Raw genomic sequence first — 25,168 nt, forward strand, 5'->3', positions numbered from 1 at the left:
CATTCAATACCAGATTTTTAAATGATAAATAGGGGATTCTCAAGTTAAGCAGTGGAAATTAAGAATAGCATGTAATTAATTCAAAGTAAAACATCACTTACTCATAAAAAAATAAACGTCTACAAAGTACTTCCCACACAGCACACGGACACCTTTAAGACACGTTCAGGTTAGGACTGAATTTCGTTCGATACTAGTATCTAAATAATAGGCCCAGACAATAATTTAAATAAATTAGGCTTCAATTCCATACACAATATTTATTGGGCTTCTTTGGTGAAATAATACAACACAAGAAACTACATAAGTCTTATGCACTTAATTTTCTTCTCCCCCTGCAACCGTGTTGTTGCTGTCACTTGGCGTGCCTTAGTGAGTTTCTGATAGCCACCTCCACATCTTTTTCAGGGACTGACATGCTCTCCTGCACTGCTACTGTAGTAATGAAGTATATAAAAATTTCATTGTAGCAAGAAATTGTCTCTTGTAGGTATCAAGCAGATTACATAAGACAGGAAACTACAGTCTTATTAGTCTCGTGTTTAACATTCTTAAGGTTTCAAAATTAGGAAACCTGTCCATTTTAGGCCGTAAACATTTTAGAAACTTTTCTTTGGATTTTTCTTCTTCTTAAAAAAGAAAAGATTTTAAGTAAAAATATTAAGACATATATTTATAAATGAAAGTTATAAAATATACTAGTAATGCATATATTATAATTAAGAACATTTTTCATAGAGCAATTGTTGCACGACAGATCCGAATACAACGAACACAACTAAAATGCAAGAATTTCCAAATGAATTGCTGCTACAATATTTTAAATCACCACTTTCAGTCCTGTACATCAACATCATGAAGCCACTTTTAACTAGAAATTACGTCCAAAGAATTTCAGGGAGAAAGGGTACATACCTTAATGTTTTCCGTAGGGGTGAAATTGTCTCTTCTTATCGCCAAAATACACTTCTTCTTCAATCCATGAAGATCTATAGGAAAGGTAAAAACTTGAACTTTGGGTGTTTCCTTCGCATACCGGCACCACACACGAGAAAGGCATATTTAACAAAAATGCCTCACAAACAAGTTTCTGAAGCCCACCGAATGAAATTAAAGAATAACGGAAACTTCACTATTCACAAAAACTCTAATTTTCACCAACTTAACCACAAAAATCCAAGGAATATGGTGATACACGTGATACATAACATAAACCACGTAATCTCCAACGGCGATCCTGGGCGATCCTTCCGCGGGCTCTCTTTCTCGGTGGCTATGGCCCCATCCGCAAAAGAAAATAGTCCCACAACGGATATGATTTTTTTTTATCCAGAGTATCCAGAAACAAAATGACTACTGTGTCATATATTAAATCACGAGTTTTTAGGAAATTTGGGCGTATGTGATACAATTTTATCGCTGCATATGAATTTGCCAGTGTACTGTGTAAAACCTTCGTACCGCTTCCTACAAACGTGACAAGGGGACACTATGGAGGCTATGGGTATGGAAAATTTTCCAAGTGGCATTGAATGACTAGCGTTGATGCATCTCCGAGAATCTTGTTTAAAATGCGTTTCATGATCTTTAGAAGCAATTGAACTCTTGAATTTGGAACATTATTTTGGTCCCCTACTAAGTTGATTTTTGGACTTCAATTTGTGTCGCCTCGGTTGAAAATTTTCCAAGTGGCATTGAATGGCTAACATTGATGGGTCTCCAAGAATCTTGTTTAAAACGCGTTTCATGATCTTTAGAAGCAATTGAACTCTTGAATTTGGAACATTATTTTGGTCCCCTACTAAGTTGATTTTTGGACTTAAAATTTTGACGCCTCGGTTGAAAATTTTCCAAGTGGCATTGAATGGCTAACATTGATGGGTCTCCAAGAATCTTGTTTAAAACGCGTTTCATGATCTTTAGAAGCAATTGAACTCTTGAATTAGGAACATTATTTTGGTCCCCTACGAAGTTGATTTTTGGACTTAAAATTTTGACGCCTCGGTTGAAAATTTTCCAAGTGGCATTGAATGGCTAACATTGATGGGTCTCCAAGAATCTTGTTTAAAACGCGTTTCATGATCTTTAGAAGCAATTGAACTCTTGAATTTGGAACATTATTTTGGTCCCCTACTAAGTTGATTTTTGGACTTAAAATTTTGACGCCTCGGTTGAAAATTTTCCAAGTGGCATTGAATGGCTAACATTGATGGGTCTCCAAGAATCTTGTTTAAAACGCGTTTCATGATCTTTAGAAGCAATTGAACTCTTGAATTAGGAACATTATTTTGGTCCCCTACGAAGTTGATTTTTGGACTTAAAATTTTGACGCCTCGGTTGAAAATTTTCCAAGTGGCATTGAATGACTAGCGTTGATGCATCTCCGAGAATCTTGTTTAAAACGCGTTTCATGATCTTTAGAAGCAATTGAACTCTTGAATTTGGAACATTATTTTGGTCCCCTACTAAGTTGATTTTTGGACTTCAGTTTTTGAGGCCTACTTTGAATTACTATTATACAAATTGTATATATTGTGTACAAATTGTATACATTGTATACAAATTGTATACATTCTATACAAATTGTATATGCTGTATACAGCATGTGAATTAATACAGTTTATACAATTTGTATACAATGTATACAAATTGTATACAACCTGTATAAACTGTATAGAAATTTTATACGGTTTTATACAATTTTTTCATAGGGGTGGGTATTGAATTTCCTCTAAAACATCTATATTCCCATAAAAAGCCTTAGAAAACATTATTTCTATAAATATTTATAGTTTAAAACATCTTTAAAGATAGCATTCACGCATTCAAAGACTTTTATTCACGTTAAAAAAAATTCTTACGTGCTTTCGAAATTCCGTCCTGTCGTGCGGGTGGGCTAACATCTGCTATCTCAGGGGATCGTAATGCGTTGCCGGCAGTTGATGATTTTTCAAACTAGTCTAAAAACAACTATTGTGTCACCCAGGCCCTTTTGTCGCTCATCGAAATGACAGGAAAATGCTACTTTAAATGCCATTTCATAGCTAGCGGAGTTTATGAATGATAAATCATTTTAATTTGAAGTCCTCCGAGTCATTAGCAGCTACGTGAAACAGTCTTTAAATGCCTTGAAACCTGACCCAGGTTTTCCTTCCCTGAAAATGAATGAACGAGAATGCATTCTTTTCCAAAAGAATATCGTCTCATCAACACTTAAAACTAGTTGAGGGGGAAAGGAGCCACTTTCAATAACAGCTTGGAGTTCATCAGAAAATGTTGTGGTGGCTGCGCTATCAACACTTGCAGATTCACCTGATATCGCCGCACTGAAAATACCTGCTTGCCGTTTAAATTCTGGAACCAACCGGAGCTTTCACTTAATGTCTCGGAGCGATTACCACTCTCGTCTTTTTGTACTGATTCACCATGAACTTTCCGTATGTGTAGACCGCTTGGTTGAAGTTGGTGCGGCTGAGGTCACTGATATTTTAGCTTCGTCTTTATTCAGAATAAGGCATCGTGAGTTTAAACTTCCGCGCAATATCGCTTTGACGCTCTCCATTTTCAAAGCAATTGACCTCTATCAAGTCCTCTTCTAGGTTAATGGTTTTTCTTGATAAATTCTTGATTTTTCTACACGCATTCCTATTTTTTGCCATATTCTCTTGGTTTTTACCCTGTATGGCTCTATCTAAATCACCTTCTTCTGCTGAACTGTATTCCTGAGACGCAGAAGGGCTATGACTGCGGGGAGGGAACGAAGCCATTGTGTTTGAGACACTATAGCGGACCCTTTTATGTGTTGATGCTATTCATGCGCAACTCGGTCACCGCTCCATTTCTCCCCCGTGAATACCGATGACCTTGAAGGCTTTAGCGTAGACTCTCTACCTGGAAGGCAATCGCCCGGTAACCTACGACGGCAAAAATACGTCTCAAACCGTATTGCTGAAAAAAAAAACTCTTTTCCACTAGCCCCACGCTTAATTAACGATCTAAATTATTTATTGTCATTCTGTTAAGGAGACGAGATAAATCTTCGGTAGGCCGGCTATCTAGACCCAATGACGAGTAATACTTTTGGCAATTGCGCAGCAATGAATTTCGATTAATATATAAACAAAAAAGAAGATTTGAGGCAAGAAATAATATTAATATGCGTAAATTGATAGAAATTCCGTGTGTACTTAGCGCAAGTTCACGTTTTATCACGAGAGCGTTTAAGATTTTTGATTAGGCTACACTGCGTTGCAATGTTTCCCCGAGGAACGAATTTGCGCTATATCGAAATTGCGCTAATCGAAATTGCGCTATACGAGACATGGGTGTATTTAGCGTAAATGTGTTGGTGGTTTTTGTCGTTATGTTAAATTTGATAGATTGTAAGTGGTTTAAGGTACAATCAATGACTGAAACAACAAAGCTACCCTTGTCAGGGGCGCAGCTAGGAATTAAGGCTTGGGGGGTTTCAGGTGCAACTAATACTGGGAGGCTTGGGGTATTGCATACCCACCGGGGTTAGCGGGAGGTGCGGAGGCCTTCCGCTGGAAGAAAATTAAGATAAATGGTTCAAAATGGTGATTTTTACGGCCTTCTGAGGGATATTTTATTAATCCTCACACTTTTCTATGAGCAATATTAATCCAATTAGGAAAAATAGATTTAACTTAAAAATTTCTGTGAGCTCGGGAGGGCAGTTTTATCCTCCAAAGCCCCCCCCCCTCGCTGTGCCACTGCAACCAATGAAATAACTGGCAATATTGACCTCTGATTGTTCAGTATTTTCCTCGTTTGGTCATGGTTTTTTAAGATATATTCAATGCATATTAGAACTTCTAAGTTGACGCTAACATTTTCTTTGAGAAGCCAAAACACTAAGGCTCTATGTTTAAGCTGTCAGATATGTGGCGAATAGTATCCTTTATGTAAATGTTTCGTCAAAAAGTAAATTCAATATCTCCATGATCGTAATACAGTAGAATGCTAAGCATTAGAGATGTGACTCTGGAAAATAGTCTCATATCTTGCCTACCCTTTATCCTTGAATATGAAATTCAATTTCATCATTGACGTTATTTGTTTTAGATGAAATTGAAACATAAATAGTACTAAATCCAAGGTTCAAAAGGGAGTTGACATCAGGTATGCTGTCTTACAAAAAATATTAGGGGGGGCCCAAATCGGGGATCTTGCCCCGGGAAATTTTATAAGTGGTAAGTTTTAAGGTTTTTGAGCATTTTATAAGAGCCATATGATCAACATTCAAACCTTGATAACTCGAATCTCGATACCTGGACACTACGGGGAAAATCGACAAGCCTGATACATTTTATCCTCACACCCATAACGAATTTTGAGGGGGCTCAAGTGCGTTTAGTTAAGTCGTCACTTAGTCTTTGATTCCTTACGATCATTTTATTTGCTTTTTTCAATGCTTCAACATTAATATTGGCTAATCGTCGACATATCCGCATCACGATCCCTCTGGAACAATCTAAATCACATGACCCTTTTTTGCGTCTGTCTACAACCAATCTATATATACCTACCGCAAGTACGTATCGTTATGCATCATTAAATTTTATTATGTGAACTAAAGCAGTGCACCATTTATTTCTATAACCCTCCATTGGTTGATATTTTGGACGAGTTTATTTAGACGAGTGGATAGACGACTTGTTTTCTTAAACGCACGCAAAACTTGAAGTCAGAAAACTTATTTGTTACAAGCTATGAATGAAAGAACATTTAAATTTTCAAAAATCGAACATTTTCATGTATAATGAGCCGTATACCCTAAGCCAAGTGAGCAACGACCCATGGAAATTCAAGGAGCGTGGGTCTGATGGTCGTAGGTGTCGTTAAGCTAATGGGAGCCCGTTTCGTGAGTGAGACAACCTTATATTTAAACACTTTCTAACCCAGAGCTGATTATGGGACAAATCAGTTTTTAAGATTTTTCATTTTGAAAACTCGAAAATTTAACACTCAAGCTAAATATTTCGTCATTAAAATTTACTCTACAAAATAATGGGTGTAGATACTTCCTAAGTAGAGCTGAAAGTTTAAACATTTTTGATGTTGCTTAGAAGCAACATTGGGTTATAAAGGGTTAAGGACCTTGCCGTCTTCCGACCTGGCGGCGTATTCGGAGTAATCCGAGTGGATCACTCATACTTACTTATCCGATACTTTTATACCCTATCCTACTTTCTTTATTCAAAAGCCGAGAGAATAGGTAAATTGTTAAGATTTCTTAAAGAGGAAGAATATGTATTTAACCCTTTCGAGACGGCGGAGTTTTCGTCTTAGCATGACTGCTGTACTGAATTAAGAGCTAAGAATTGAGGCTAGGGGGGGTTTTAGGTGCAACTAATTTGGGGTGAGGGGTATTGCATACCCGCTAGGGTAAGTGGGGGTTGCGGGGGTCGTCCTCCAGAAAATTTTAAGATTAATGGTTCAAAATGACTGGTTTTACTGCTTTATGAGAGATGTTTGATTAATCCTAACACCATTCTATAAGTAATACTAATCCATTAAGTAAAATGGATTAAACTTAAAAATTCTCTGAGATCTGGGGGGGGGAGTTTATCCCCCAAACCCCCCCCCCCTCGCTGCGCCACTGGTACTGATTGTGAGCCCCGAGAGACTTCTTTCTCGTGGTACGGAGCATATTTGGAGGACATTCGTTAAGAAAGGTCCCACGGGTAATCACACGCTTTCAGCTCCAAACTTTTTCGACCCCTCCCAGCGAGGACTCCGCATTATCTCGGACTCCGAGGGTAGTTGTGCTCCCTCCTTTCTGGGTTTACGACCATACCTGCGGCACTGGTTCGCGGTCAACTTACGGATTTGCTTATATGTATTCGGCACATGGATAATAATTGTTGCTTGCACGTAAATTGCAGACTTTGGATTGAATTCATCATTTTATTCTGAGCATTGTCAAATTTTAAACGAAGTTCTAAGGTCAATATTAACGCATTTAATGCAGCAACAATTTCCATGTTGATGTTTATACAGAACTCAATATATAAGTTAATATTTATCGTAGAATTTAGTTAAAATATTGTAAACGCTGCTCAAAAGAAAAAGAATTCAATTCTTAGTTTATATTTCTCGAGAAAAGAACAAATATTTATTTCGAAACGTGACTGGATAAACAATTGCATGACCGCGGCCCCTTACCGCTAAGAGGGTTAATAAAAGGCGATGGTTCAGGGTGCCTGCTTCCGGATTTCGAGGGTAAACTTTAAACCCCGCAGTCCGGAAAAAAAGACGTCCTTCACCCTCGATCGTCATGAAAGCTAGGAAACATATATTTTCGGCATTCGTTCGCTTGTGTAAGAAAATCTTCGAAGAATATATACGGCTTTCGTTTCCCGGGTCAAGAAACGTCCACACGTATATTTCGTCTTTAGTAGGGAAAAAGGTCAACTTGTAACTTCATGGTCTTGGCGGGAAATGCCGGTTTGTTCCGATTTGGACACAACTACCATCAACGTTCCTCATAATCATCTCCTTTTTACATCAGACTAAGGATTCAGAAAAGAAATTATATGCAAGGGTTTTGGAAAAAGGATAATGGAGAGAATGTATTGTTGTATTGCTCGGACCAGAAATCGCGGTACTCGACTGGAGATGAAAAAGTGATATTCGCACATCCCTACCGTCTAAGACTAGCGCGCAACCTCCGAGTCTCCAGCTGCTCCCACTCGCGTAAAAGCTTTTTGTTCGCCCGTAGCAGTTTTCGTCGTGTCTCGCAGCTTTCTTTTGTATTGTATTAAGTTCACTGGTTAAGTCTTCATTCAACATGTATGTTTTCCCCGGTAAAACATGTCAAATGGTTATATTATAAGCACGGACATTAATAAAGAAGGTTCTCTGGTCGGCCTCTAAGACATCTTGTCACCTCCGCATTTAAATGGATTTACCTAGGTTGCCACTAACGACGATGACGGTGTGATTGATACGAATTTCACGGAGACATAAGCTATAACCAGGGTTTTCAACAGAAATTGACTTTCGTGTTGATGTGAACCATCAAATAGGGTGGTTTCCTATTATTACTCCTGGAGTACGCATTTTACGCTTTTAGATTTTTAAATGACGATACCTATTTTTCGCGATTAAATGAAAAGTGAAAATTTTCAAGAGCGCGAAAACGCGACGGCTAACTATGAATGCTGGAAAAAGCCCGTGTGACGTCATTCTGGTTCCCGCTGCCATCGTGTGAGGTGACCTTGGGGCGAGGATATGTGCGCCGCTGCGATGCAGGTAGCAGAGTACCCTGCTAGCAGGTAGCGCTTGGCTTAAATAAGAGTTATCAATACCTTATCAAACGAAGAAAACTTTCCGACTATAGGCAATTTTAATAGGTGATTATTAAGAGATGTTTACCTGAGCTCTGTGCCTCATGCATGCATTGGCAATCTCAGACGATGTAAAACTCCTACCTACTCTTATAGAAACTATGTCCCTGTGACGTCTCGTGTAGTGGCATCGCATGGGCGCCAATCTGGCCTTTTTCAAATGAGGTTAAAATTGACCATTGCTAGTCGTCTAAACTGGGATTTCTAAAACCAAATAATTTGTATATTATGAATACACGAATGGTGGGTAACCACTCCCAATCAATGCCTTCCGTTTTTTTTTCGATGAAGGCAACTACCCTTGGCATAGTTTTCGTGTGGCATTATTCACGTTTGCTAATATGCACTCATTCGTAAATATTGGTTATAAAGTAATTGCTCAGCACACATCTCCACGCTGTGGACATTTTTAAACCAATTAAAATACTCTTTCACAGTGGAAACATAAACCAATATTCCTCGGGAAGGGATGGAGCGGCATCAATCTGGTCTCCTTTAGTTGGAAGACTTCGACCGACCCAGACTAATTTGAATGCTTTAAAAATCGATTTACTTGTTGCCAATTCATTATTCGATCCGATTCGAGATATCGCCGACTGGACTCTGTCCCGCATGTTCGAGCCGTGATCCAACCGAGAACTCTGCATGACCTTCCGCAGTTGCTCGTATTGCAAAACGGAGTCTAAAGCGAATGCTGTTATACTCCAAGGTTAATGTCCCTTTCAATCTGATAAATATTACGTCCTAAGGAAATCTATAACATTCATTGGTCTTAATATCAAATGAAATTTGCAAAATCAATGACGAATGTGGAAAGATTCTTGTTTTTAATTTCAGAAAATAATATTTCTGTTTTTTTAGCATGTTTTACGTTTAAAAAGCGATTTTTTAAAATAAATAAGTGGTCTTCTCATCTAAGAAACTTGCTTAGACGATGGAAAGCGTGATAATATTGCATTTAGCTTAAAAAATATATTATGACATAGTTAAACAAAAATTTATCAAAAAAAATAATATTTCCTGCTCTCTATGTTATTGCACTTACAATGCTTGGATGCAAAAGCGTGATTTTTACATCAAAATTTGAATTGATGACCGAAAAATGGTGCGGTCGATCAGAGACATTTTTTCCCCATGATTCACTATTATTCTTAAACAAATGAGCAGAAAACTTGCGCACTTGTTTTTCTCTTAGAATAACTATACATCCCGTTAGTATTTTTAATTCGAACCCCAGACTCTGTTAACTCATGCTAACTCCTCGCAATTTTTTTTAAATGTATAGATCGCCTTTTATTAGCATACTCAACTTGGTCGTTCTAAGCCATATAGTTTGTTAGAAAGTTCCATTTATCCTATATGGTGGCACATTGAAAGCATAGCATTTACATTACGTTTCAATTTTTAACTTCATCAACAATAAATGTGACATGGCTTCAAATTATTCAATTTCAATCGAACAAATTGTTTTTATTTAATGAACTCGTCGTAATGAAGATTATACTAGAAAATGAGAGACCTCCTTTTCATTTTCGAGTATTAACTTCCACATAGTTGGGCCTAATACAATTGAACGAAGATTACACTATATTATTGTATTTACACTGAAAATACGCATTTTGAACAACTTCAGGGAGGTTAGGGAGATTAGAGGGAGATGGTCGAGTCTAATCTCACGATGCCACAAAAACGCCAAAGCCACCTCACATAATGAATGGGCGCACCCTAAGATGATAAAACTTTCCACTTACCTGGAGGTAGTTGAAAGTTCTGGCTATCTTTAAGCCTGGCCTTATACAAAAACTAACCAAAACTTTCAACTACCTCTGGCTAAAGTTTAAAGCCTGTACCATCTTGGGGTCAGCGTCTACCATACACGATGAAACCGGTCCTTCGAGCTATTTACTATTTGAGTGATTATTTACCGAATTTCGAGGAGGTCCTTTCGATGAATTGCTGACCTTGATAGTAAACACAGTGACCCCGTGACCTCGAGCGATAGTTTGGCGCTTACCGCGGACGCCTCCGATTCAAAACAAGATTCGGAGGAAGGACAAAAACGCCATTATGCGGAGACGGAGAGAGAGAGCGAGGGAGGTCCCTGACTCTGTGCGACGAACTCCGAGACGAGGCTTTTGCGTATCTAATATTGAAATGGCAAACGTTCTCTGCAATTCATGAGAATTGCGTGCAAATCTCTCGGTACATGCTACGATAGAAATGGGCTGGTAGTCTGCGATGCCATCATCATTGTACTCGGCGAATATACTGTAAATTAATCTACGTCTAGAGCTGTGGTTGTACACACAATAAAATCACATAGAGCATTTAATCAAAAATTAGCTTGATGGCTCCTCTCTTTAACTTTTTTTTAATTCTGAAAATCATCATCAAAAATGGGAGCAAGATGATCACTACTTGGTGTATAATTGGTATAATTTGTTTGCATAATTTATTGCTTATTGACATTCGGAAGCCCATACCATGCCGTCTTATGTTCATTATGGAGTCTTGATTTGAATTTATTTTTCACCAAAGAAAATTGTTCATTTAGCCGTAATGACATTATTTAATTATTGATAAAAAATTTGCAAATAAAATAATATGTACTGCTTATATAATGTAATAATTGTTTGGCGTTAATGTAAAAAAAATATTTTCACCTGAAATTTTGAATTTTGCACTGATTAAGGGTTAATTCAAACGCGGCCAAACCCCACACTAATCTTTCCTGTAATTTTACTAGGACCATCGCTAATTTTCTTTATGAATATCGCCGTTGACGCACGTTTACTAGAATCTCACGCAAAGTTTTCTCAGTGGATAATATTATTGTTAGATTTTTCTCTAAAAACCGGCTTCAAATCTAACACACTACTCAATGAATCCCGACTGGGATGTTTGGTAGGGCGGATCGCAAAAATCGATTTTTTTCAAATCCATCTGGCCCAATGAAAAAAAGTTGTGGGACCGATCAAAAATAAGGCCTGAAAAATTTGAGACCTCTACGTGAACCCCTGACCCTCGCTCAAATGCGATTTAGGGGGGGAAGGTCAAAATTCGAAAAATATAAAATTTTATGGTCATTTCCTATAGATTTTGCCGAGTTACTGCCCTTTTAGGGCAAAAATGTCGTGCATTTTGACGTATCTGCCACCGTTTAGCCACAAAATGCCTAATTTGAGTCCGCGCCCGCGAAGAAAATATTACAACGCCCGCGCAGCGTCGCGGATACAAGAGCTGCTAGCCGATCCCGTCCCCTCCCCGCTCGCTTCTCCCCCTCCCATGCCTTGAATGCAGCAAAATTCATCTCGCGTGTGCTGCTAGGAGGGCGTTTATCTTTGATAATATAAATCGGAAGATGGTATAAGGTAAAAAACGGTGCGTAGTGAGACGACTTGTCCCTTATTTGGAGCCTCGTCGGCGTTAAACAAATCGATGTTACCAACTTATAGAGAAGTGATGAAATATTTTTAGATCTGCGAACGCAGGAAAGGAGCCTGCGGTCTACGAAGCGGCCTCTCGAGTGGCTATAAATGTGTGCGAACTATGGTGACGCGCTTCTCTTCCATTGTGAATGTGACTAAATGGATTTAGCGGTACCACAGGAAGTACTATAACTTACGGAAAATTAGAATAGACAAAAAGTAGGGTTTTATTGAAGTATAAAGCTCAAACAATTTTGAAGGAACATGTTTAATTATGCGATATTTTTGCGTGTAAGTGCAAGGAGGAGCATAAGTTTCCCCCAATGAAGAAGTAGTTTGAAAGACAAGCTGACGAAAAGAAAGATGATAGCTGCTGGATTGAATCCTAAAGAAACTCGACAACTGAGGAAAAAAGGGAATAATCGGTGATCGATGAGTCAACATCGTCAATTCTTGTACGGGAAAATAGTATCAAAAATTTTCTTCATCAATTCATTCGAAGAAAATGAAATTAGCCGATTTGTATCTCTACTTTCCTCATAAAATAAACATTAAGGACTATAAACTCAAATTGGAACTTCTTCGGGGAAAATGCGGCTGCCAACTGTGATAGAGGTATATGCAGGAACCAAACAACAGCAATGATCGTTCCCGCAACTTTAGCCGACGCAAAAGTCATAACTTCGTAAGATACATCAAAGCTAGTGTACCAGAATCACTTACGTACACAGAAAAAGATGCTACATACTGACAAATCGCTGTCGAGTTTACAAAATTATCCGAATATTAAGAAAATGTTCATCAGATTTAATACAAGCCTATGCTCATCTTCACCAGTGGAAAGACTTATTTTCACTTGCTGGGTTTATCCATTTCCCTGTGAGGGGAGCTCTGTCAGACAAACTTTTTGAAAAACTTGTATTCCTCAAGGGGAGTAATTCATTCATAGAGAGCAACATTTGATAATTTTTATTTTGAAAAATCTCAAATGTATATGTGTATGTTAGAATTTTTATGTTTATTTATGTGTTAGAACTTTTTAAAAGATGTCTTAGTTTCCTTACAAGTGTATTTTGTATTTTAAAAAGTATTTAAAATACTATTTTGTATTTTGTATTTCAAATACCGAAGTCCAAAGTATTTGGTATTTCGCATTTCAAATACATTTTGTGCAGTATTTTGTATTTCAAATACTCCTCGGCCTGTATTTTGCCCAGCCCTGCCTACTGTGGATAAGAAAAGAGAGATTTCATCAAAGGGCTCCATTTTATTGGAACGAAAGACTATACTCCTGTCTGATGAAAAAAGGCAAGAGGACTTATCAATACAAGTTTAGAGGGGAATGTGTGGTGTTAATTGAAGAAACAGGGTCCCACTTTTGGAGGTTTGCTTCGCCCGTCAGAGGATTAGCAAAAGTTATAAAATTATTATTATGCGATTATCGATTCCTTTCGGAGTGAAAAGTAGATACACAAAATTAAAAAAGGAGGCATCATCCCTTTGCTATAAGCATAATTCCAACATCCCTTAAAGAGTAAACTCAACTCGGGATTCCCACCGGGTTAATTTTTCCATAATGGCCAACATTTCAATCTCCGACTCGGGGCTCATCATAAGAGATAAATTTTGTTGAATCCCGAAAAGAGTTAACCCACATCATTCGTCGGGAAAGCATTAAATCCGTGTTTCATCCCTTACTGTGGTCTATTTGCTAATTGCACTATGCTGACTTGGATTTGCGACATAAACATTGGGAGGGTAATCTAGGGACCCAATTTGCGTTGCTGCAAGGATGCGTTTGGCTACAAATCCGAGATTTTTTTAATTGCTGGGTTTTAATATCGACGTAAAGGACTACACGCTGATGATATATTGGAGAGAGACTCCGGTTCCTTCGGCTATATCTGACATTAGCGCTGTGGAAATGAAAAATCTATTAGTGAACGTTCAAATTTGAAGTTAAATATTCTTTTTATTATACATGCGGACGAGATATTCGTGAAAGAATTCACCGAAACTTTGTTGACAGCAGCGAAAGACGAGGAATGACACTGATATAAGAAATATAGAGTGGAAAGAAGATAATTGAGTAATTCTTTCGTGATTGTTCCTCACCGGACGATGCTGAAACATCAAATATTAGTAAGACCAACGAAGAAAGACGCACTTGGTGTGAATTTTGGTGCATTTTAGGCGAGCGGGGAGGGGACGCGAGCGGCCTTCACCCAAAATCCATTTAGACACAGCTGTCGGACAATACCGGAATAGAAGTGTATATCCTTTATAGCCTTCCCACACCTTTATAGCCACTCGAGAGGCCGCTTCGTAGACCGCAGGCTCCTTTCCTGCGTTCGCAGATCTAAAAATATTTCATCACTTCTCTATAAGTTGGTAACATCGATTTGTTTAACGCCGACGAGGCTCCAAATAAGGGACAAGTCGTCTCACTACGCACCGTTTTTTACCTTATACCATCTTCCGATTTATATTATCAAAGATAAACGCCCTCCTAGCAGCACACGCGAGATGAATTTTGCTGCATTCAAGGCATGGGAGGGGGAGAAGCGAGCGGGGAGGGGACGGGATCGGCTAGCAGCTCTTGTATCCGCGACGCTGCGCGGGCGTTGTAATATTTTCTTCGCGGGCGCGGACTCAAATTAGGCATTTTGTGGCTAAACGGTGGCAGATACGTCAAAATGCACGACATTTTTGCCCTAAAAGGGCAGTAACTCGGCAAAATCTATAGGAAATGACCATAAAATTTTATATTTTTCGAATTTTGACCTTCCCCCCCTAAATCGCATTTGAGCGAGGGTCAGGGGTTCACGTAGAGGTCTCAAATTTTTCAGGCCTTATTTTTGATCGGTCCCACAACTTTTTTTCATTGGGCCAGATGGATTTGAAAAAAATCGATTTTTGCGATCCGCCCTAATGTTTGGGTGTCAACCTCTACAAATAGGAAGCCCAGCAACATAAAATGTAACACACACAAAAGAAACGAACGTCGATATAAATTTAAAAAAGCCATCGTAGTGATTTTTTTCACGTTCCTTCATAGTTAAAGGAAGATCGTGTTCATAAATTAGCCAGCACCTAACCACCGGAACTTGGTCTTTTTAGGCGATGTAATAGTGATTTCAGTATGGTTTTATTTTCCTCTTTCTAAATACTGCTAACAATACATGTATTTTGTTGGCCTTTGTGGCGGCGGCGGGTAAGGTCCTCGCCTGCCAAACAGGAGGTCGCGGGTTCAAGTCCCGCCTGGGTAAGTTACCCAGTTATCCAGGGCATGGTTGTTTGTGTACGTTAAACTGTTAGCATGTTAATAACCCCCATTTAAAAGGCCGTTTAGAGCTGTTTTCGGTTGTAAGGAAATAAATAAATATTTAGTTTGTGTCACCACATCCCCGACAATTTTATGCGTGTATCCACGTGGTATCATTTTAGAAATGCAATTTTTTCACTGCACAATTGTTGTGTAGGCTTTGGCGATGTGGTGAAGATTTTGCGGAGAGGATTATGGTATATCCACCGCGTACGTCCATCTTTGTGGAAAACGGTTTCACCCGCATTCCAGCCAGCTTCTTCAAGTCGTTGGAGTGCTGAGAGGAGGTTTCTACCGTCTACTATAAACATAGGTCGGCCTCGGTGGTGGAGGGATGAAGTCCTCGCCTGCCTATCCGAAAGGTCGCGGGTTCGCGTCCCGTCTGGATATGTTGCCACTATCCAGGGCATGAATGTTATTGTGCTTTAAAATGTTACATATTATGAAAATCCTGATTTAAAGGCGATTTGCGCTGTTTTCGGTGGTTTGGCAATAAATAAATAAAATCCGCTGCACGAGAAGACACCAGACTCCTGTTATGCATGTCACCCCATCTTCTATCTGTAAGTATCTTGGTGGAAACTGTCGTGGTATTTTATGGGTTCGTTGAGGCTGGCGTGGGAGTGTTCGAGGGTCATGCTTAGAGTTGAGAGGTGATTTTTAAGGTCCAGCTGCTCGTTCCTTGGGTTCGCTCAACTGGTCAGACGTCATAATTTGGGCAGACGTCCTTCCAAGCCGTGTTGGGATTTAAATGTGAAATAAGGGGTTTTTGCTTAATGGTCCACCTGTCCACTGGACCAGTGGCGCCGACTCCATGGGGCCTGAGCCCCCTCAAAAATTCGTTATAAGTGTGAGGAAAAAATGTGTCAGGCTTGTCGATTTCCCCCGGAGTGTCCAGATATCGAGATTCGGGTTATCAGGGTTCTAATTTTGATCATATGACTCTTCTAAAATGCTTAGACTCGCTACTTATAAAATTTCCCGGGGCAAGATCCCCGGTTTGCCCCACCCCCAATATTTTTTGTAAGTCTGCATCCCTGCGCTGGCCAAGTATTGCAGTTGCTCTCCCTGGGAAACTGTTTCCGTGGGAATCCCTCGCAAAGGACTCTTCTCACGCCGCCCACTGCAGCATCCTGGTCCAGAGAAGGGTATAAATACCCCAGAAATTCTGTACTTGGGGAACCATCTCCAAGGTATAGCCGGAGGATCTGCTACGCTCCGGCCAGGGCTTAGTGAACATCTTCCATAGCCAACGCTTGAGTTTCTACTCTTAAGTGCTTGAACCCCATCCTCGAGACTTCAGCCTACATACTCGGGTCGGAGATCTATATGTGTTATTCTATGTTACGTTCTGTTTTTCGGGGTACAGCACTCCAACGGATGTGCATAAAATACGTCCGAAACCTTCGCTGTGCACTTATTCGACCTGAAGAAACCATCTTCAATGCCGGCGAAACTATTATTTACAGCGATGAACACACGAGGGGCACATACCTGAGCTAATGCACGGCGGCACAGTTTTTTTTTGCGGAGATCGTCCAACTATAACCATATTTATGCTGTGGATGGTATTAACATAAAAACAACAAACGAAGTGAAGTGCGTAGGAGTTGTGATAAATTCGAACCTCTCCTGGAGAGCACATATACAAATTTTTATACGAACTACAGTCATGCGGATTAAACGAAACAGTTGTCAACCGGATACGCGACTTTCTCAGTGATCGTAAACAAAAAGTAGTTCTTGACGAAATTAGCTTTGATGTTGCAAAAGCTACATTGGGTGTTCCAGAAGAAAGCGTAATCAGCCCCCTGTTGTTCATTATGTACATTAATGATCTCTGCTCCCGCATTAGCAGTAAAATACGTTTATTTCCTGACGACGCTGTCATCTGTCGCGAAATTGGTGATCACTCTGACTATGAAATTCTATCATCGGAATTCGACAACGTTTATTTGTGGAGCCATGAGTGGGGACTCGAACTTAATCTGAGCAAATGCATGACGGCGCATTTCTTGCGGGGGTCGTCCAATCATAACCATATCTATGCTGTGGATGGTTTTAAAATAAAGGCAACAGACGAAGTGAAGTACCTGGGATTTACGATAACTTCGAACCTCTCCTAGGGAACATATGTATTGAATATTTGCGGCATAGCCCTGAAGAAATTATGTTTCTTCAAGCGTATTGTGGGAAGATTTTCGGATGAGAAAGTAAAAGAAAGGTGCTATTTCGCACTCGTTCTACATTGAATATGCAGCGAGCGTATGGGATCCGGTGCAGAAAGACTTAATCCGCGAACTGAATAAAATACAAAGGAAGGCTGCGCGTTTCGTCAAAAACTGCTGCGGGAGTACAGACAGCGTTTCCCAGATGCTAAGCGAATTAGGCTGGGAGCCGCTGAGGACTCGGAGGCTGCGCGATAGGCTTAGATTGATTGAGAAATTGAGAATGGATATCTTTAAGAGCGAAACGGAGAACATAATATTAGAGCCCCACTATATTTCCTGGTCCGACAGAAGCGATAAATTAAGATAGATATTTTGCCGAACGGATAGATATGCGAATTGGTTTTTCCCCAGAACAGTACTACACTTTAACAAATGGTAGTCGTAATTTTGTTTGAGAATTTGCTTTCAAGATGTAAACGGCTGCGGTCCTAACACCATCTGCTACACGCCTTTCTTAGGCAGTCTACGGGGTAGTATGTTGATTTATATACCGTAAACCTATCCACTGATTTACTCGGCATCATTTTTTCAATAATGCGTCACCAAAGTTCGACCAGTCGGCAGTGAGGAATGAATATCTTCATATTTTCTGCCTAGGTAGTTAGATCCTTACGAGCAGATCAACGTCAACACCGAGTTTCTCTCCAGTCTTCCTCTTGGCACAAACAACTTAAGGTGTTGGTCTATACCCGGAATTGGTTTCTTTATCATGACCTCATTTATCTAACAATTAATAGTCTTGGAGTATAGGTCAGTGAAATGAAATGCAAAAATAATTGCCGGCGTTTCGATATTATCTTAGATCTTAATGGGGGGCTATGAAAAATGGTTAAAATAAATTATTTATGTTTACCTTCATGTTAATTTCTTGTAATAAATTAGTAAAATATCATGAAGGTATAAGCGATTTTTACTATGTTTATCACCATAATTAAAATATATAAAAAGAATTCTATTGTATATAAACAAAAAAAAGAAAGAATTTTGACGCACCTTATTTGCACTTTCTTTAGCAATTGTAACTATGCTAGTAAAATATCATGATTCCCATCAATTTGGATTTATTAAATAAAAATAAAGTTTACTGATATTGTTAACGTCTGTTCTTTTATTGCAGTTATTTTTACTTTTCTAGAGCTACCCGCAATGTAAAAATTACCAATTCGTTTCTGTTACGTCAAGGTCTAAACAATGTAAAAGTTTATGGACGACATCACACACCCTGATTGAAATACAGACCTCACAGATAATACAAAAGCGTGGGACCTTGTCCAACATTTAGGCCAACAGTCATTAAAATACATTTATTGACCGTGGAGGGAAGCGAATTAGGACAAGCATCATCAAATTTTATTGCCAACACTTAAAATTAATATTATCATTGAGGACAGATTTGCTGCTTTGTTTTTTATATAATTTTGCTCTTTCACTTGATTTCATATCGAATTTAATCAAGATCTATGTTTAAAAAGTAGCTTTTGTACAGAATTCCCGTGGCATGAGTTTGAAGCTTAGAGCAAAAATCAAAAAGATCGATTTTCGACTTCTACTCATGCTAACAAGATTTAAAACGCAAAATTCCAGGTCACGTGTTATCTTGGCTCCCTTTTTCTAACGAAATTGTTTTTGTTTACATGTTCTTCTTTTTGATTGGGAATATTATTTCCATGTGCGTTCCATTCTCACAAACTAAAATGTCTCAGGAACTTAATGATATTAATTTTTAAGAATGTAATTCATTTGAGGAGTGTGGTAGACAAGTAGGTGGAACTCTAGGATGACGATAGAGGGGTCCCGGGTTCAAAACCTGAGTGACGTCTCCAGAAACTATTGCGTAAAAGTCCTCGTAGTGCGAAGGTGACTAAGAAATGGAACTGCCCCCCTACCCGAAAAATTTTAAATTCGAATTCCAGTGGCTTACATCAGGGCAAGCTCTATCCTCACCAATCCAAACGAACCTTTAGATTTATTTTTTGAATGAGCAGAATTGATCTGCGAAACCCAGTAGCGCTTTACGGTGCGGAAACGTGGACACTTAAGAAGGAGGACGAGAGTAGACTGGAGGCGTTCGAGATGTGGGTGTGGCGAAAAATGGAGACGGTGAAGTGGACAGAGAGGAATAAATACAAAGAAGTGCCGGACTTGGTGGGTGAGGAGAGTCAGCTTTTAGATGATCAGGGTTCCCACTCAAACTAAATTATAAATATTCACGGTTTTTTCCAGGTTTTCACTGTCTAAATTTCGCCAAATTCACGGTCTTTTGATGAGCCATTTTCGGAGGAAATATTGATCACGTAGCAATAACCGGCCGCGCTTTTAACTAAACTATAAATTTAGCGAACGCGATAAACGCCGGGAAAGCAAACGCAGCAATGAAAGTGTTTTTATGACGTCGCCAACAGTTGCCAAAATTTAGAGCCGGCTAAAGATGTGGATTGGGAGTGGGAAATGGAGGGAGGCAGGAAAGTCAATTTTTCGCCAGGATTAATGAACACTTCAGCTACCGGTCTTCCAATCACAGGCTTAAGGTCTGTTTATGGCACACGGACCAACATTTGCACTTCGAATATACGTGTGTAGATAAATGCGTAGACAGTGTCTGCGAGTAACTGATGATCGAAGTATCGATTTTTCTTTTGATATGTCAATCATAGTTCTGTAATCAAGTTTGAGAGGTTTTTAAGGTTTTGCGACGAAATTCACGGATATTTCCATTTTTTCACGGTAGACGAAATTCACGGCTTATTCACGGTTGAGTGGGAACCCTGATTGGTGCGGAGGGATGTTGGAAACGATGTTAGTGGGGAGAATGCTAGAGGAACGTGGGATGGGAAGGAAAAGAATAGTTTTTTTTAGGTAGAATTAAAGGGGGTGGGCCTTATTGTGAATTGAAGATGGAAGTATGTGAAGAAAGGGTGGCTACCAGAATGCTTCTTAAGCACTCTATGGAAACCCACCTCAATCGGTCGTTAATACTTTAATAAAAATAATAATTATCTCGATTATCCTCCAAAACAGCACAATTAGGCCATTACATCGGTAGAAATCCTATTCTCTTCCTTCCTCTCCCATCAGGGGGAGTGGGCCGGCCCGTATTTTTCAGAATTGAGGAAAGTTCAGTTTTCCTAGTCTCAAAATCATCCAAATGAGGTTTATATGCACGTGTTAACATTTGGTCAATTTAAAATAACGGCATCCCGTGCCCCAAGGGCCCTAAGTACTGAGGACCCTCAATTGAGTTTTTTGGGGCAGAAAAAGTACTTTCCATATGTAATACGTGAAAGTAAAGTCATTTCGGACCGATTTTTTTTTGTTTTGACCTATCTTGAAGCGCTTATGAGATATTGTCCGTCGTAATGCAATCCACCCCCCAGGGCGCTACCCCGCATTGCGGCGCCGCTGAGGTACGGCCCGCACCACTTACTAGAGACTTCCCCTCCACCCCCTCCCCTCCCTCAGCAAAGTCTTTGCTCCTGGTGGCAAGATTTACATGCTAGTGGTACAGAATTAAAAAGATAGTTCCTCTTGTGTCATGATCAATTTTCCTAAAGCCTACAATGTCAATTTTTACCCTTCACCGTCGTCCCATGTATGAGTACCGACCCCTTAAACCTTAACCGGCCCCTAGGGGATGAGGAATGAGAATTGGATTTTAGATTGAATGAAAAGATTGAATGAAAAAGCCAGTAGTCCTCAATGTGAATTGGAGAGGGTAGACCAAGAAGGAAGGGGAGACGGGCTAAGTACTCTTTAAATATTACATGGAACCCTATGTTTGTCGATAGAATACTTTAGTAATAATACGAATATTGAATTTTGGGGTTTAAATGTAGGCGTCAACCTATGATTACGTTGAAGCGACCTTGAGAGATTTCGTTCACATTTGTTTATGAGGTTTGGAGGCGATATTGGCTTCGAATGAATCGGAAATAGAGCCAGGATAGTAACTTATTTCGCATTCCATTAGTTTCATAATGCCATTTGTTGAGCGTGGGTATTGTACTATGGTTTTCAATAGTGTGTAGACACCCCACTTTACGAATGTGGTCGGGTCGGTAAAAACTTGAAAGGTTGGCGCATGACGTAACCTGCATCCCTCACCCGAACGCTAACAAGAGCCGACGAGGACGGACGCGGGAGCGATCGGGCTAGCGAGACAGAGTCAAACTCCTGGCGAAAAAGCCCAAGCGGATGGAATTCACCAAAGAACGTCACATTCACGCACAGCGTGGGCCGCCTGAGTGTTTTCTAGCGTGCTCCTCGGCGAGGTTTTCCCTATCTTTAGACTCGGACTCAACGTTTACGTATTACGAAGATGTTACTTCGCAGCTGAGTAGGTTTGTTTTTATGCGAATTTACTGCACCAAAGCTATGGAGGGGGGGGGGGGGGGGGGTTCGAATCCGAAATAATCAATATAAATTTTTTTCATTACGTAAAAGAATAGTTGCTTACATCAGCATAATAGATACAGTTGATGCAAGAAAAAATCAACACCGATTTTAGTGACTAAATGACTATCTGCGTTAGCACATTTATTTTTAGGCAGATTCATTCCCCGAGTGTAAATTAGAAGGGGAAGTGGTAGAGGTTGTATCTTCGTGTCTTTGCGACTGCTAAATCTCCGTCGAAGAAAAGGACGATATTTACTCTGCCATAAATGTATAATTATTTATAGTCGACCGATCTTGGCAACATGGCCAGGTCGGCTCGTCGGCAATGGCCTACGAGCCGACCATCTTTACATGTCGCAACCAACCATGGCTTGTTGTGAGGTTATCATAAATGCGCACTCTATTTTGAAACTCTATTGAATTAACAACCGACTGCAAAATGTCAAAATCTTCTTTTCTTAATTTCTTCCCATCATTGGAAAAAATCGTAACACCTTCCTCTTGAATCTCACTACTGATGATCTCCTACACCAACTTGACGTTCCTTTACCACGACGGCGCGCACTTAGTGACCTCAGGTTTTTCCACCGAATCATGAATGTCCATTTCAGGTCTATTGATATTGTCTTAATCTTCCCCTCCCAATTAGTTCATTCCCGTAAAATACGCAACTCCTGTCTTTACCATCCACCTCAACACTTTCTCCAACATTTCGACACAATTTTATCCAACATTCCGAGTCACGACACGTTCTAGTCATCAGGGATGTCCCTCATTAATCCCTGATGACCATGAATGTTTCGGACCTCTATACTTAGAAGAAAATGGAATTTTACACCCAGCTGAACACTCGAGAAAACCTTATTCAGGCTATTCGCCGGGAAAGCACCAGATATGTCTTCATTCCTAGGATAAATTACATATTTTGTGATGATTTGGGTGATTTTTAATTGTCTCAGTTTTATAAGTAAAGAGTGCTTAAATTTCACATTTTGTATTGTTTATTAAATTTTTTCGGGAATATATTAGAGTCCTGGGATGAATAAATTTTATTTCGCAATGTACGCTTGTGGCGAGGGTTCAAATCCCGGTGAAGCTCTCGGAAACCCCAAACAAAGTATTTGAATTGCCTGTTTTCTCAGGGAGAGGGACTTGCCCCCCTATCCTGACTGTGATAAAGTCTCACGCCTGCGGATTAGTTTGGGGTGATCTCTACCCTCACATAAACATATTAACCCTCGGGTTGCATCACTCAGTGAGAAGGAAAAGAAATACTGGAACAACTACATAATAAAATATTTTCTATTATGTGATGAGAGGAAAAACAAAGCCGTTGGCTTAAATATTGCATTAAAACCGAAAAAGAAATTACGTCTTTGATGTATAATTATTTTCATTAATTTTCTAATTCTCTATCCCCTGTGACGTATCTTGAAGGATAAAATTACAGAAGTGGAACTTAAAACTCAATAATTAATCCTTTCTAACCCAGAGCTGCTCTGGAAAAAAATAAATTTCAAGGCAGCTCATTATAAAAATGTGAACATTTTCTACTCTATCAGTATCCTTGTGGCAGCTACACATTTCGCCTTTAAACTTAACAGCACAAAAGAACACGTATTAGTTCAAATCTTTCCTGAACAGAGCTGAGGATGCATACATTTTTTTATATTGCTTAGAAGCAACATTGGGTTATATTGGATTAAATTGAAAATAAAACTCAATAGCCTGCTGGATGGAGCACTTGTCTGTTGATCAAGGGGTCTCCGGTTCAAATTCCGGTTGAAGCCGTCGGACATTCCCAAACAAAAATCCTCGAAGTACAAGGCGACCCAGGGAAAGGAATTGTCTCCCTAGCATGATTGTGAGATATTCAAATGCCCGTTGCTTATTTCGGGGTGAGCTCTGCCTTCACCTATCCAAACCAACCATCGCACAGTGGTCTGAAATCGGAAAAAGCCGGACGAAAGTCCAAAATGGCTTTTTTTGAGATCGAGACTTAAAACTTAGCATAAATACTCATAAATGATGGTTGATTATAGATCTGTATGCCATTTTACATACATTTGATCCGTTGCTGAGATACAGCAGCTCAAACATGACCAATTTTACAAAAACGCGCGCGATCTCGTTTTTCTCCGTAAATCTTTGAACTTAAGCAGGTGGTGATGCAGTTGTATGATGTTTATGGAATAAAAAACACAATATTCCTTTGATCAGATGCTTTGGCCCTATTTACCATGAGTTTTGAAGATTTTGGTTTGCATCTGTATGGTTTTACAACACGAAATGGCGTACCCATTTTTCGCGTGAAATTTTAAATAAAGTAGACGTTATCTTTCGCTAATGAAATATGGTAATCGAGAAATTTACATTAAAGTGTGTAGTAGACATTTCTTAAGAACACTGCGAAGAAAGCTTGGAAAAAAGTTTGCGACCAAGGAAATGAGAGCGATTCTTCGATAGTGCGTCAAGCTCTGCGACTGAAGACATCGGTTTGAATCAATGTGTGAGGTAATGTATATTTTTGCGTATTTTTACAAAGTCTCTATGTACGAGAGCTTTGCTTATGATACAAAGTCAAGGAAAGAAATAATATAGGCGTGGAAACCAGATCTCCCAAGTCGGAGAAATCGAAAATATAAATTAAGTATGACAATTTTTTATGAAAAACTCACAGATTTTTGGACAATTTCTGCGGCAACAGCAAACGCTCTCCGCGGACCCTTCGGCGGCCTCCTCTTTGTCCCCTAGTTCCTTCTCCTTTTGCGATTCTTGTTTCTTCTCATTCAGGGACCCATCCAGGATGATTGGGGTACCGTTGTGCCTCCCTTCCATGAGGAGTTCATCGTTGTACCTCATCTTGGCGTCAGTCTTCTCTCCGCGTGGACGTTCGAATGATAGGGAGACACTCTGAATAGGAGTTGGGACCCAAGTGACGAACTCTTCTTCGAGGCGTCGGTGGGCGAAGCGAGCCGATAATATCACACCACAACAGAAAAAAAGGAGAGGGTGACCGGGTCCTTCGCCCCTCGTGACCTTTCGGTTCATCCCCCGCGAACGACTACATTGAACTGTTCATATTAAAGACTGATATCACTCACTCTCACTCGGTTGGTCATTTTTACCGTGACACATAACTTGTTCGAAATAAAATTCTTTTTTGGTAATATTTGTCTATCCATTATTTTTCAAAATTATTTTTCCACTAGCAGCAGTCATTGAGCATGATTTCCTTCAAGTAATAATGCTTTTGATATTGCTGGTCAAAATACAGGCCGAAGAGTATTTTAAATACAAAATACCGCTCCAAATATATTTGAAATAAAAGATACAAAATACCATTGACTATGGTATTTTAAAGACAATCCACGAAATAGTATTTAAAATTACAAAATTCGTCTGTATGGAAATTATGAG

General features: G+C 39.5%; 1 protein-coding gene across 1 annotated transcript in view; it reads right to left on the reverse strand.

The window, feature by feature from the left end:
- The window catches only part of LOC124169296 (scavenger receptor class B member 1-like), a 64,271-nt gene extending 39,558 nt beyond the window's left edge, over positions 1–24,713 (reverse strand). The window contains exon 1 of the mRNA XM_046547866.1: positions 24,427–24,713. Coding sequence (XP_046403822.1) covers positions 24,427–24,610 — 184 coding nt within the window. The 5' untranslated portion in view covers positions 24,611–24,713. The remainder of the gene's footprint in view (positions 1–24,426) is intronic.
- Between the last annotated feature and the right edge of the window lie 455 nt (positions 24,714–25,168).

The sequence above is a fragment of the Ischnura elegans genome, chromosome 12 (assembly GCF_921293095.1).
Source record: "Ischnura elegans chromosome 12, ioIscEleg1.1, whole genome shotgun sequence".
NCBI classification, from domain to species: Eukaryota; Metazoa; Arthropoda; class Insecta; order Odonata; family Coenagrionidae; genus Ischnura; species Ischnura elegans.